This window comes from Psittacula echo, assembly GCF_963264785.1.
Source record: "Psittacula echo genome assembly, chromosome: 7".
Classification (NCBI taxonomy): domain Eukaryota; kingdom Metazoa; phylum Chordata; class Aves; order Psittaciformes; family Psittacidae; genus Psittacula; species Psittacula echo.
This window is the reverse complement of record NC_137740.1, coordinates 3158526-3172064: the sequence shown is the minus strand read 5'-3', so window position 1 is coordinate 3172064 and position 13539 is coordinate 3158526. Positions and strand designations below refer to the sequence as shown.

At 39.2% G+C, this 13539-nt stretch overlaps 1 protein-coding gene across 1 annotated transcript in view; it reads right to left on the bottom strand.

Annotated features, from left to right (window-relative positions):
• ITGB3BP (integrin subunit beta 3 binding protein) overlaps positions 1-10978 on the bottom strand; it is a 32864-nt gene extending 21886 nt beyond the window's left edge. Inside the window, exons 1-3 of the mRNA XM_080623159.1 lie at positions 10957-10978; positions 6807-6849; positions 3049-3187 (exon numbers count right to left, since the gene is read on the bottom strand). Of these exons, the coding sequence (XP_080479285.1) occupies positions 3049-3187; positions 6807-6849; positions 10957-10961 (187 nt within the window). The 5' untranslated portion in view covers positions 10962-10978. The remainder of the gene's footprint in view (positions 1-3048; positions 3188-6806; positions 6850-10956) is intronic.
• Between the last annotated feature and the right edge of the window lie 2561 nt (positions 10979-13539).

The following is a 13539-nucleotide window of genomic DNA, read 5'->3' as shown; positions in this document are numbered from 1 at the left end:
TTTGTCCTGGGAATACTTTGAAAATACCTTTCTCTCTATAGAAAGGTAAAGTAGATAAACTTACATAAGACATAAGTTCCCAAGAAACTAAGTCAGAATGCTGCTCACCAGAAGAGTTAATTTTCACAGTTAGAAGAAAGTTGGAAAACAGTGCGGTTAGACTGCTACCTAACTTGGTTTAAGCTCCAAGGAGAAAATTCAACACATAACTAGGGATATCTGTGGAAATACTTAACACAATGCTTTAAGCAACTTTATTGAAGAGGAAAATAACCCTAAAGAGAAACTGCTTATGGTCTTTCTAAGAATACAGGGGTCAATAGTTTGAAAGGCTGATCAAATGTCACTAAAGATCTAAAATAAGTGGGAATGTGGAGATACTCAAAATAAACATATTTTTAGGAATCAAGGAGCCATTAGTTTTGAGAACAGAAATTATTCACAAGACAGGGTGGGCACTGTGGCAAAGATACTTGCTGTCTGGCAGACAGACTTCCTTCCATCCCAACCCAGGAATAAACCATGCCTTTCATTGCAAATGTCAATATAGTTCTCAGAAGGCCACAAAATTAAACACACACCAACTACATATATGTTAAAATATGTAAAGGCAAAGGTGTTCCTTTCAATACAGGGAAGTTGGAACTAGATGATCTTAAGGTCCTTTCCAACACTAATTATTCTATGATTGATTCTATGTACCAGGTTTGCACAACTAGTTGAGACATGCCATCATTCACTGAAAGAATGGGCAGAAATTAGGGTAATTCTTCCTCCAAGGCTTCTTGGAATGTCAATGGTCAACAGAGTCATTTTTGTACTAGTTCCAGGTGCCCAATTCAAAAACATAGCACTTGCGGAGGAGAACAGCTACTCTGGGAAGAACTGGAATCAGCAGAGAACGTGGTAGGAGAGTTGTGAACATTCTGACTGGCAGCAAGTGCTCATGAAAACTCAACTGTGTTAAAGCTGTTTGACAGACAGGTAATAAGGCCATAAAGCCAGGTCATAATGAAGACTGACAGCACATTAAAGAATTAGGATATAGGTGCTTCTATTTAGTTTCCTAGAATGACTATGAATTAGGAAAAGTAAAAACCAAAACCAAACCTCTGCACTGTAACTATGCAAAGCTATACTGCCACCAAAACACCCCATGCTTCCATGCTTCCTCAAGTACTCTGTTAATTTAATAAGGAAAAGGGAGGTAATGCTCACAAATTGTACTATTTTCAGCTTGAAGGCTTCCAGTACTTTCCATTTTTTGGCCAGCCACCTCTGACAAAAACTTCTTGATCACATTCCTTTAAAAAATAAACCTCCTTTTTTTCCTGGAGGAAAACCTCACTTCTTCAGCTCCATCATAAGAGCATATGCTGTGATAACCAGTGCAAAAATCCGCAGATATCTAGATAAATTTCAAACAGTGGTTATTCTATCCTGCTCAGAATATTTCTGCTCATCATAATTCATGAATGTTAGTGAGGCCTCAATTACTGCACATAAATTCCAAAATATATGGGGCATAAAAAGCTCTTTAACCCAACAAAAAGGCATAACAAGAAGTGATGGCTCAAAATTAAAGCCAGACACATTCAAAATCAGACAGGAGAATTTTGTTCCTTTAACAGCAAAGGTAATTGAACAAGGAACTTGCTAAAAAAGGGAAGTGACAGATATTATTATTATTATTACAATGATAATTATTTAAATTATATTATTTAAATAATTTGAAGTCTTCAAATCAAGACGTCAGCATCTTTCCAGGAGCTGTATTCCAAGAAATAAAAGCTCTTGGGCTCTGTAAGGGAAAGATGACAAAAAAGTTTCTTTGTTATTTTATTTCATACTAAAAAGCCACATCAGGTGACCTAATGGTTCATTAACACTTAAAAAGAACACAATCTATATAGCTATAAAGGTAGGTTAGTCAATGAAAATATACTTCTTAAGAAGTCTTAGTTTGCATCAAAACCTGTGACTGTGTTAGTAAGTGGACTAAAGTCAACCGGAAATCTTCTGAGAGCTAATGACATTCAGTGTTATGTTAGATTAATTAAAAGTTGCCTTGAAGTGCCTTACTATGAAAATCAATAGTAAAAAAATACATAAATGAATGCAAAGTGGAAGAGTTAAACTGAACTCCCCTTCTAGCTTTGATTTGATAAGATCTACATAACTTTCAATATTCATAAAGAAAAACTCAGAGCTGAGAAATCTTGTATGCATGTATGCACACATCCATGCAAGAATTTACCACCAGAAACCTGGAAGTACATAAACCAGGACTTGCACTGCAAATCTCAATGTAGTTCTCAAAAGGCCACAAAATTAAACATGCACTAGCTGCAAACATCTTTTCTTTTCAGCTCTCCTGAGCATGAGAGAGTCCAGACCTTACCTGTGTGCAATGAATTACACTGCCTTGCTAGAGTGAACCAGGACTTTGCATTCAACCAGAAGTGTTCAAGGCCAGGTTGGAAGGGGCCTTGAGCAACCTGCTCTAGTAGAAGATGTTCCTGCCCGTGGCAGGGGTTGGAACTGAATGAGCTTAAAGGTTCCTTCCAACCCAAACCAGCCTGGGATTCTATGACTTCCTTGCAGTAATTTTGCACCCAGCAACCTCAGAGCATCTCCCATATAATCCAAAGAACAGTCACTGTACACACACATGTATCAGTGACAGCTGTGACTTAGAAAGAAAGAAACAAAGGATATTGTTAGCACGAACATGCCCAAGCAGTGGAGTTACTGGAATTCTTGAGAAAAACGCAATGCAGGTGTTTGGGTTTGTTTTTTTTTTTTCTGAGCCAGCAATTTCAATACTGATCAACAGAAAGCAGAACTTGTTGCATAACCAAGTTGTTTCATTAACACCTCCAAGATTTACACTGAAAAGATTCAAGCTTTAAAAACCAGCATCAGCTTTTCCAGAAGAGATCAAAATTCTTTAAGAGGAAAAAGAATTCAAACATACCAGGTAAGTTACTAAATCAAGTCAATAACAAGGAAAATGTTGCATTAAGAAAGACAAAATGTTAAACTAACCATTTGATAGGTGATTCTTGAGATTTTGTGCATCATAAGTCATAGGAGATGAGAATGGACTCATTTCACGTGTTCCTGTTGTTGGTGAGTAAGTGTTTAGATTTTTCACTTTGGTCTCCAAAGGTGTTGCATCATATCGCTAAAACATAGCAAAAGACATTGGCTAAAGATAAATAAGTACCTATGTCCATCTAAACCTACAACCACTGTAAACTTCCCTTCTGCAAAATAAACACACTGTCACCTCTACCCTTCCTATCAGTGGTTACATATTGGCTCCCAAACTAGACAAAGCCTCTCTGAACACTTACTATCTGCTAATAGATTTTCCTTAGTAATTCCCAACTTTATGTACTCCCTTTTATGGGAAGTCCCTGCTCTAGGTTGTGGTGGGTTGACTTTTGCTGGCTGCCAAGTGCCCACCGAGCTGCTCTATCACTCCCCATCCTCAATAACATTAGTTTTACTCAAATAAAAAGCCCTTCAAATACTAACCTACCAATTCTCATATACAAAAAGTATGTAGTTTCCAGATATTTAGTTATTCTGGCATGAACATTTGATTGTTTGGGCTTTTTTTAAGCAGTTAAACCCTGGTATTATTTCTCCTATAGTACTGAGAGTTTAAGGCACATGAACTATAAACAACTAGTTCTCATTCTATCTATTTAATACTATTTTAATTCTATAAAAACACAGTTATTTCTAATGCTGAATTGCAACTCTGAGAAACTAGGATTTCACTGCACAACTGATATACACAGAAAAAAAAGAAACCCACGCTTGGTTTGCACATAAAGGGCTTTAGCTCTAGTAACAACTTGATTCCAACTAAGTCTAGTAGTTTTAAGTAACACCATCAACAACTGTCACAAATGAGACATATGCAGTAACAGAACACATATAGGATTTAAAGGAGGCTCCAATAGCACCAGCAGCATCATAATGTCATGTCACACTCTTAGAAACAACTGATAAGTGGCTACAGGATTTTCCAGGTAGCTGAATTTGGAGTATTAACCAATGTGCATACTACCAGACCTACAATACTTCACTTTGATGACCTGCTGATCCAACCATTCAACAAAAGAGCTGGCAGGTACTCCATGTAGCAAGCTGCAGAATGACAGCCTTCTAGTCCTGCCTACCTTTCATTTCAAGGAGATAAAGTCCGCAGGCACATAAACTACTGCTTCCAAACAAGACTAGCCACCTCTGAAGAGGAGAATCCAAGTAGTGAACAACTGATTTCACAGAATCATAGAATGGTCTGGGTCAGACCTTCAAAAGTCATCTAGTCCAAACCCCTTGCACTGTATTAGCATCAGCTGTACAAAGAATAAAGGGACATTTTGGGCAACATCACTTTTTCCAGTCCCTTTCAAAATTCTTTCATGGGCTTAAAGATGGGCTGTCCAATGCAGTGAAACAGACATTTTGTATACTGGTTAGTACCTTATTTTCTCTTGGAAACACAGTATAAACAAAGCAAATCTCACATTAAAATGTAATAAGTGATTTCTTCATTGTTGAATTTGTTACGATCCTGAGGCTTTGAGTTTGAGGAGCAAATTAATTTATCTCTACGTAGTAAGCAAAAGATTGACTAACCCACTTCTCAAATAACCATCCTTTTCTACCAGCTTGAGCCTCACTGCATCTGTAAAACTGAATATCTATCATTTGTCTTCATGTCATTCATAACAGTCCTTCAATTTCCTACAGTATTTCTTCAATCAAAGCTTTATTGTACATGATTATTCCATAATCTCTTTAAGTTCCATTTATTATTCCATTTATTAATGTTAGAAAGTATAATAGGTAAGCACATTACTCTGTTTCAACACCATGAATGAAACAGAAGGTGAGGATCTATGATTTATATTCATTAAAGAATACACAGCAGTTAAGCCAAGTTGGGGGCTTAAAACTGATATTTGCACTCTGGTAACTGACCTATCCACTCCAATTTCAAATTAATAACTCATTTATTCATACTTAATCATATGTTGTCCTGTTTTCCTGGAATAAGATCCTCACACTACCCCTTTTTAAACCAGATTAAACAATGGACATACAAATCTTTGAGTCCAGTAAGGATTCCTCAACACAGGAATCTCCTGCATGCTCTGGGAAAAGGATGGTTGGGAACATGGTTGAGGGCAAACGCAGCTGAGCTGGGAGCATGGGACAGCATGGAAAGACAACTCTGAGAAGGCCTGAATCTCATAGGTTTAAGGTCTCACAAATAACCCCTGGAAACTTAAACTACAGCAGTTTTAGATCTCAAAAGGGCTCTGCAGTATTTTTAAGGTCAAAACCCAGGTTTATCAGGTAACACGTGTGAAAGCCACAAATCATGTCAGGATATCAGCCAGATCAGATCAGAAAGCTACAGATACAAAGGTGACTTAAAGCCCCTACTGTCCAGCAGGCACACTTTAAATCGTTGCCATGTACCCATTAGAGGCATCATATGAACTAAAAATCATAACATAAACATACATTACTGAGATTCCGGTAGAAGTTTTTATCATTCAGATGGGCTTTTATTAAGCTTTTTGCAGCACAAGAACCTGAATGCAAGGAACCATCAAGTAACTATCTTATGGGGAGGGAGCAGGGAAAGAATAGCTTTAGTGCAGGAAAAGAACTCTATGCAATTTCAGCTGGACCACTCATCTACAACAACATTACTAAAGCCCAAGAAACAGATGCAAAATTACAGTCACAGCTGCATTCTGAGCAGAACAAGTTGGGTAATGGTACACTAAGCTGCTAATTAAATTGCTAATGATTTTTTTTAGTGCCACTGCAGTATTTTGCCACCTTTGTTTAAATTCAAACGAAAAAGTATCTAGAAATTTTTAAAAATGGCAAATTTCTGTCTCCCTAAATACCAGTGAGAGCTCCAAATATGTGCTGCATATAAGCAAATCTTTGCAAAATGACACAGAGATTTACTGGGAGCTCATTTGCTGACCTGCTATTTCTATTTACTTCTCCAAAATTTTCCTTCCTTTAAACACTGCCATCCTCACCAGCTCCTCTGGATTGACGCCTGCAGCAACACCCACTGTTGGTAGGAGCAGATAATAAACTGACATATGTCATGACATGCTGGTACTCGGAGTATACTATAGCTGCATTTACAGAAAATAATAGCAACAGTACAATTTTATTTTTATTGTGATAACTGTGGTGAAATTTATTGCAGTGTTGGTACTTTAGTGTTTCATTCTGCCAGATTAGCTGAGGGAGGTAATTATATCCTTGACATGAAAATGCCTTTAATGTTTTCATTTCAATTTTGCAGTTTATAATATGCAGATTACAGCATGATCATAATTCCATATTGTTCCACGTACAATTACATGGCAGAACATTTGCTTCCAGGATAATGGAGCTAATTTCTAATAAATGATTTCACCAAGGATCTTAACTCGTTCAGCTCTTGGATAAATAGTGATGGCAATAAAAATGTGCATCTTTCTCCATTATTTTCCAGTGATTCATGCACATGTACATTACTTAATGCCAGGCAGTTCCATGACAAATGGCATATAATAAATTTTATACTAATATTTTCAGCAGTAGTTTTGTGTCTTGTTAAGATTTTCCTAGACAATATCCAATCTGTAACAACAGAAATGAAGCTCTAATGAAATACCATGTTTATATATACATGTGTGGATATATGTATATACACATACACATATATACAGCCCAGATGATTCCATACACCAAAAAATACTTACAATATCTTTTTTAACACTGTCCATCTTCAACTCTCTCTTAGCTCTGCAAAAGAAAAATACAGACAAGTTTTATGGTCATCTAGACACAAAGATTTCTCTTAGTAAGGTCTATAACTGGTAATTTTATAGACATTTTTCTTTCTTGTGTTTCACATTTTTTTAATACCATGTAAGAAAACTAATGTCATCCAAAGAAAATAATTTAACTGATTAAAATACCAGGTACCAAAAATATTGCTTGTTTATAAGGATGAAGTGTTTGCATAAGAAAATCCACTTCTCCATTTTATACTAGAGATAAAAATCAAGACAGTGAAGCGAAATCACACCATGTATTTGTCTCTTCTTCAAAGACTAAAAACAAGGAAAGAATGCAAAAGCATTATCATTTACATACCTTCTGAGCAAGGGTTGAAATTATTTTGCCATTAGTAGAAATAATGTATTAGGCATTTAAAACACAGGTACAGCCAAGGTGAAAAAAGTAGTTCTTCCCATCATTTTAGCTCTTAACATGATTCAGTGCTACCAGACTATGACTTAACTGGGGAACAGATGCTCTATGTCTTTACAGGTCCCCAAACCATACGAAACTATCTGCTAGTCTTCTTCACTATACTGATTCAGGAACATGCCAAGCTCTCTCTGCAAAATCTGCTCTGCTGAACTGGATGCCCAGCTGTTAATGGCAACACTAGAAGAGGAAAGCTGAATATTTATAATACTTTATATCGTACAGCTGTCTTCTAAAGAGCAGTCATCAAAATTTTATTGAATGCAGACTAAATGCTCCAAGGAAAGAAAGGTCAACATAAATTAAGACTATTTTTCCCACAGACAACTGGAACTTTTTAAGCACACCCCTAAATCTTAACAATAGTTAAAAGCATGATATAAAACAATGGGGGGGGGGGGAAGGAAATTAAAATATTTCTTAGAACAATCCCCAAGAAACATATTTATTATATAAAAATATATTTATTATATCAAACAAGATTTGGAAAATGCATATTTCAAGGACTTAGTTCAGTTCTCATCGTGGAAAAGAATGTTTTGACTTTGAAGATGACCTCATTCCAAACATATCCTTTTAAAATTTATGTTACTATTCCAAACCTGCAAATTAAAGGATTGGAAAAATAGAATGAAAACACATCTTTGAAATATATCTCAGGTAGCAGTGTGATACGAACAGTGTTTTACAACTATCTCTATTACAAGAAGGGGAAGAGAAGTATTCTATCTTAAAAAAGCCAAGTAAACAGGTAACATTTAAATTAAAAAAGGGAGTGAAATTCTTGCCAAAGGGCAGTCAAAGCTGAAACAGTTTGATGGAATTCTTTACAATGTATTTCTTTTTTTAATAAGAGCCCATATTGCTTAAGGAATGCAGACTCCATTCCATCTTTCACCCCGGTGGCAGCAGAGAAACATTATATTTATTAATACATCTACTCTGAAAGGATGCTCTAGGGGCCAATGCATTTGCATGTTATACTAAGGCATGTTATGATGGAAGTTTTTATGATGGACTTCAAAAGAAGCTGGAAGCCAAAGCAAAGCAGAATCTGGACTCGACATAGCTGTAGGATGTAGATAAATGAGAAATGACATGAAAATCCCAGTAAATTATAAACATTTAGAAAATTTCTATGGTGAAAGTTGTGAACTGGTCAAGGCTATGTTCTTTAAAGTCTGTCAAATACTGTGTACAGCAGTAGAGATGCAGACAGCCCAGATTTCTCTTTGCTGGTCTGTAAAACCCCTGCAAACTCCTTGAGCTATGGTGGCAAAGAGGCAGCCTCATTCCAGACAAGGACTTCAATGTTGGAAGGAGCTGGCATATCGTATAGGGAGATACAATTTTCGCTTCATGAGTTCAACTTTGCCTTGCTTTTCCCAGTCCACCCTTCCCAGCAGCTTGGTTTGCTTGCTTTTAGTGACTGTCTTTCTGATGCCATAATGTGAGAAGGTAAATCTCTGGGCAACTGCGATTCACTCATATTAAGTTAAAACATGTGGCTAGGACAATTGAAACAAAATTCATCCAGACATCTAACATGAAGATCCAGCTGGCCAAAGTGTCTTCTTTCAGATCGTTCCAAAGATGAACATGGAGAAAACCCCATGCATGCATCTAGGTGCATGCATCTAGGTGCAAACAAAATCCTGAAGTATTTTAGGAAACACGATGGAGAAAGAGCACTAGCTTTGGTTTGGTTTATCTTTTTTATATGGCTGGTAAAGGTCCCTTCTAAACCAAACTACTTTGCGATTCTATAAAAGCCTTCTTTTGGCTATGGTGTAGAATAAAATGTTAGACTATGAACAATAAAAGGAGATAGAAAAATTAGGCATATGTAATAAAAGTACACTTATTTACCCGAGTTTTTCTTCTGCCTTTGAATTGTTGGCCTGACAACTTAACTAGGCAAAGCATGATGACATATGTTTATGGCTAATGTCCACCCTGCAATGATTATTTTGTCCATAGGACTTATCAGGTTAAAGAATTACATATTACTTCTATAGCATATTGTTCATCCATCATTCCAGGTCATATTGTCAGTTTCCTGCTAATACCTTCACTCATTTGAAGAATGCTTTGATGAAACCACTTAGATGAGGAACTGTTTAACAGTGAGAGTCTTAGGTATGTAATTTAACTTTCTATAAAGAGATAAATTATTTATATTGTTTTTAATTCCACGTACACTTAACGTTCTCGCCACAATTCATTTATGAATAAATGCAATGGCAACAGCCACATACAGATTGAACACACAAAAAAGAACATAGAGAATCAAGGACCTGATCATATTAATTTCATTAAAAACACCCTAGGGAGTACTGCAGTGCATTTTGAGGCCATTTCAGTCAGCTTCCACTTAAGGTTCTGCTTTTACTGGGGAAAAAAGAAAGCACCTCTATGCTATTTACATATTCATGATATTTGCTTCATCTTCAAAACCTGCCAGCAAAAATGTCTTATTAATAGGAAAACCAGAAGAAATCACCTTGAATCATTTTCTATGTTCAGCTTAAATGGTAGTTAAGCTCAGTGTGCAATCAGGGACTTAAACACCAAAATAATATCAAAGTTTGTGTATTGGTGTTTTCTTTGTATTACTACTGTCTGGCATGATTACTTCAACTTCAAGTGGTCAAGAATGGCAGAAGTTGGAACCTATGCTAGCTCTAACATAAGTTACCTTTGAAATTGTGTAAGGAGCTGTAAACTGGGATAATATCCCAAGCCTGTATATAGTCAGCATGAGCCTCACGGCCTCACCTTACTGCTGTTGAAGTTAGCAACAGCCTACACATTTTCTTTATTGTTCTTCAGAAGCCCACGATTAGCATAGATACACAAGAACAGCACCAGACTTTGAATCACAGAATCATGAAATGGTTTGTGTTGGAAGGAACCTTAAAGCTCCTCCAGCTCCAACCCCTGCCACGGGCAGGGACACCTTCCACTAGAGCAGCTTGCTCCAAGCCCCTGTGTCCAACCTGGCCTTGAACACTGCCAGGGATGGGGCAGCCACAGCTTCTCTGGGCACCCTGGGCCAGCGCCTCAGCACCCTCACAGGGAAGAGCTTTTCCTTATACCTAACCTAAACTTCCCCTGTTTAAGTTTTAACCTATCACCCCTTGTCCTATTGCTACAATCCCTGATGAAGAGACATGTTTATCCACGGGGAGTGCAGAGATAAACCACCTCCCTTCCTCGGCTAGGGAAGCCGGGCACGGACATGCAACTTAAAGTTCCCCCCATACCAGCGGGCATCGTCCACCCGGACTCCACCTGGACAAGGGCTCTGCCCCAAGGAGCCACCATCTTAGACGTTTCCCAGTCAAATCCAACGCCCGGGAGACGGGGCTGGGAACAAAACCTGCCCTTCCCACGCAGCGGCGCGCTCCTCCCCTCTCCGGACATCCCGAGGAGCTCGCTTCTCCTCAGGGAACGAGAGCGCTGCCGCATCAGAAGCCCGCGGGCCGCCGAGGAGGAGCGCTCCGCCTCAGCGTCCCACACGGGCCCCAGCTCCTTCGCCCGCCTAGCCCCGCTCCAACGGCTCCCGGGGTGGAGGGGGGAAAGTGCCTCCTAGAGCCGAGCTCCTCAGCTCCGCCGCCCGCGCCCGGTACCTACGACATCGCGACGCCTGGAGCCGCTCCCGCCGCCTTTGCGGATCTCCCGCCGCTGCCGCCGTGCACCAGCCAAAGGCCTCCGGCTGGAAACGGCGCTGAGGGGCGGGGCGGGAGCAGAGCCGAGCCGATCAGGCCCGCGGGGCGGAGGGGTGGCTCCTCGGGCCCCGCCGCCCCGGTGCTGTGCAGCGGTAGGAGCCAGGCCGGTGGCGGCTTCCTCCTCTCGGGAAGGTTGGTGCGAGCCCAGCTTGGGCGGGAGGTGAGGGGCTGCCAACGGGTCACCTCAGAGCAGGATGGAGGGTGACCGGCGGGCGGGATGGTTTCCATCTGAGGGGCAGGGGTTGTAATGACTTCTGTGTCTTTTGGGTGGTAAATTTAACCCAAGAAAATCCCTGCGCCCACTGGAGGAGGACATAGCAAGATTTGTGTGGTAAAAGTTTCCGTGTTTCAGGTGAGGCCTCGGTGCTTGGGCTCGGAAGGTTGGAAGCAGCAGTGGGAAGCTGGCAGCTGGTGTGTGTTCACTGTGGATGGAGGTCTGGGACCGTGGTGGGAGAGGTCAGTGTGGCAGAGATGGATATGGCTTCATTCGTAGTTAGAACATCGTTTTTATTAGAATCATAGAACTAAAACTGCATGTAATAGGTTGTCTTCCCACTTCAGGCCAAGGCTTGATCGTTCCCCTCCATCTATTTTGTCTGAAGTGTCGTTTGTGCAGTAAAAACATACCATGGGGCTGCTGGCAGAGCTGTCACTAAGCTATTGCTCGCTGGATTTCTGAGCAATGCATTGGCAGCACTTCTGGTCAGAATTGTGGCCCACATAAGAAATATCTCGGTAATGGGAAGCCTGAGGAGTATAAACCAGAGTTCACATTTTATAAACCAGTTGCTGGAAAATTAACATTTATTCTTCTTTTCCTCCTCGACTTTAACCCACTTCCATTTTGTGTGTGTAACACTGGTGCTTAATTATAGTGACACCCGTTTGCAGTAACCAGACTGTATCACAGTGTCCCTATGGGGTCCTTCTAATGCCAGTGTAATATTAAAGTGTCAGGCAGGCGGTCTGTGTATTATAAATAGGGTACTTCATCCATGATAAGCAATTATTATCTTTCTTTCCCAAGTGTAAAAGACCTATATAACTCAATAAGGTGCAAGTGATTTAGGCCTTCTGAGTAAAAATCCAATGAGTCCTGAAGGGGACCCTACGATGTCGTTGTCTTGTTGCTGAACTTGAGATATTTAATTTACTATACTGGAATATATTTTCTGAAGTCAACATTGGGTAAAATAATAGGAGAGGCTGTTAGACCAACAGGATTTAGTGGCCCTCTGTGATGGCCTTCTAAAAACCTTAATCACCCTTGGTAAAAGCAGAGAGCTGCTGTTAAAGTTTACTGGCCATTGGTGGGCAAACAGTATTAGTTACTGTTTTGAGTGGCTGTAATATTGTAGAAAAACCACATTTTATACTTTTTACCATATATTTACAATTACATGGGCAGTGTTCTTGTACTTTAAAGGCCTGAGTGGCACAGTTTTATGCACAATGTATTCAGATAACTATTGAAAGTAGAATAGTGTGCTTTACTTCACATACTTGAAGGATTAAGGGTTATAATTTTGGTTGATTTTACTATTAGCTGTATGTTTTATTGAGTTACAACTAAAATCAGAAACCAAAAGCCCAGTCTAGTGTGAGTTGGCACCATAAAAAAACATTTAATCAATTTAATAGCTGTATCACTTCTTTAACACTGGATGTTATATGGCGTTTATGACATTAACAGTGTGTCTGCTGAAGTTATGTAAAGCTACCTGGTTTTCCAGCTGTATCAGTCTTGGAAATATGAAAGTCAGATTTTGATTGAGGGTGAAAATCCTGACAAATATTCAGTTCAACATAAACATGCTCACGTGTAGTTTCCACTGGAGGACAAAGGAGGCTTTTACTCTGCTGTTAACACCAAGAAATATAACAGAGAATCCAACGTAAGTCAGTCGCACTCATGCAGCCACAGAGCTGTCTCCAGTGAGATAAGCACTGCATCCATTCTTGGTAGTATTTACTGTTGTTGCTGTTTGATGAAAAAGTCTTTTAGATAATTCTGTGCCTGTCACACCTGTGGCCATGTTTAAATTGGCTTTTTTTCCCTAAAAACACTCCAACTTTTCTACTGTTGGTGAGCTCTAACAACAGTGAGAGTGGCACTGAGAGCAAAACAGTGGTTAAGTGTGGTATATTGATTTATTAATATGAACATACCATAATAATATTATGTCCATTAATATTGTCAACATTGTGACAGATCATGCTAAGTATAGACAGAGGTAGGAAAGTCCTCAGAGCCAACAAGTGTGCTTCTGTACAAAGTATCCCATTGTTTCTGTCATTATGAGAATTTAGCTAATGTGGCAAGAATAGAAATTCTGGTGGAAGTGTGTAGTAAGGACAAGTCCTACTGGTTCATTTCTAAACATGGACAGCAGTGATTTCTATCACAGATAACTTGAAAGTTCGTTTTTATGCTTTCAAATAACATGACTATACAATCATTGTGATATCAAATGAGAATTAAAAACAT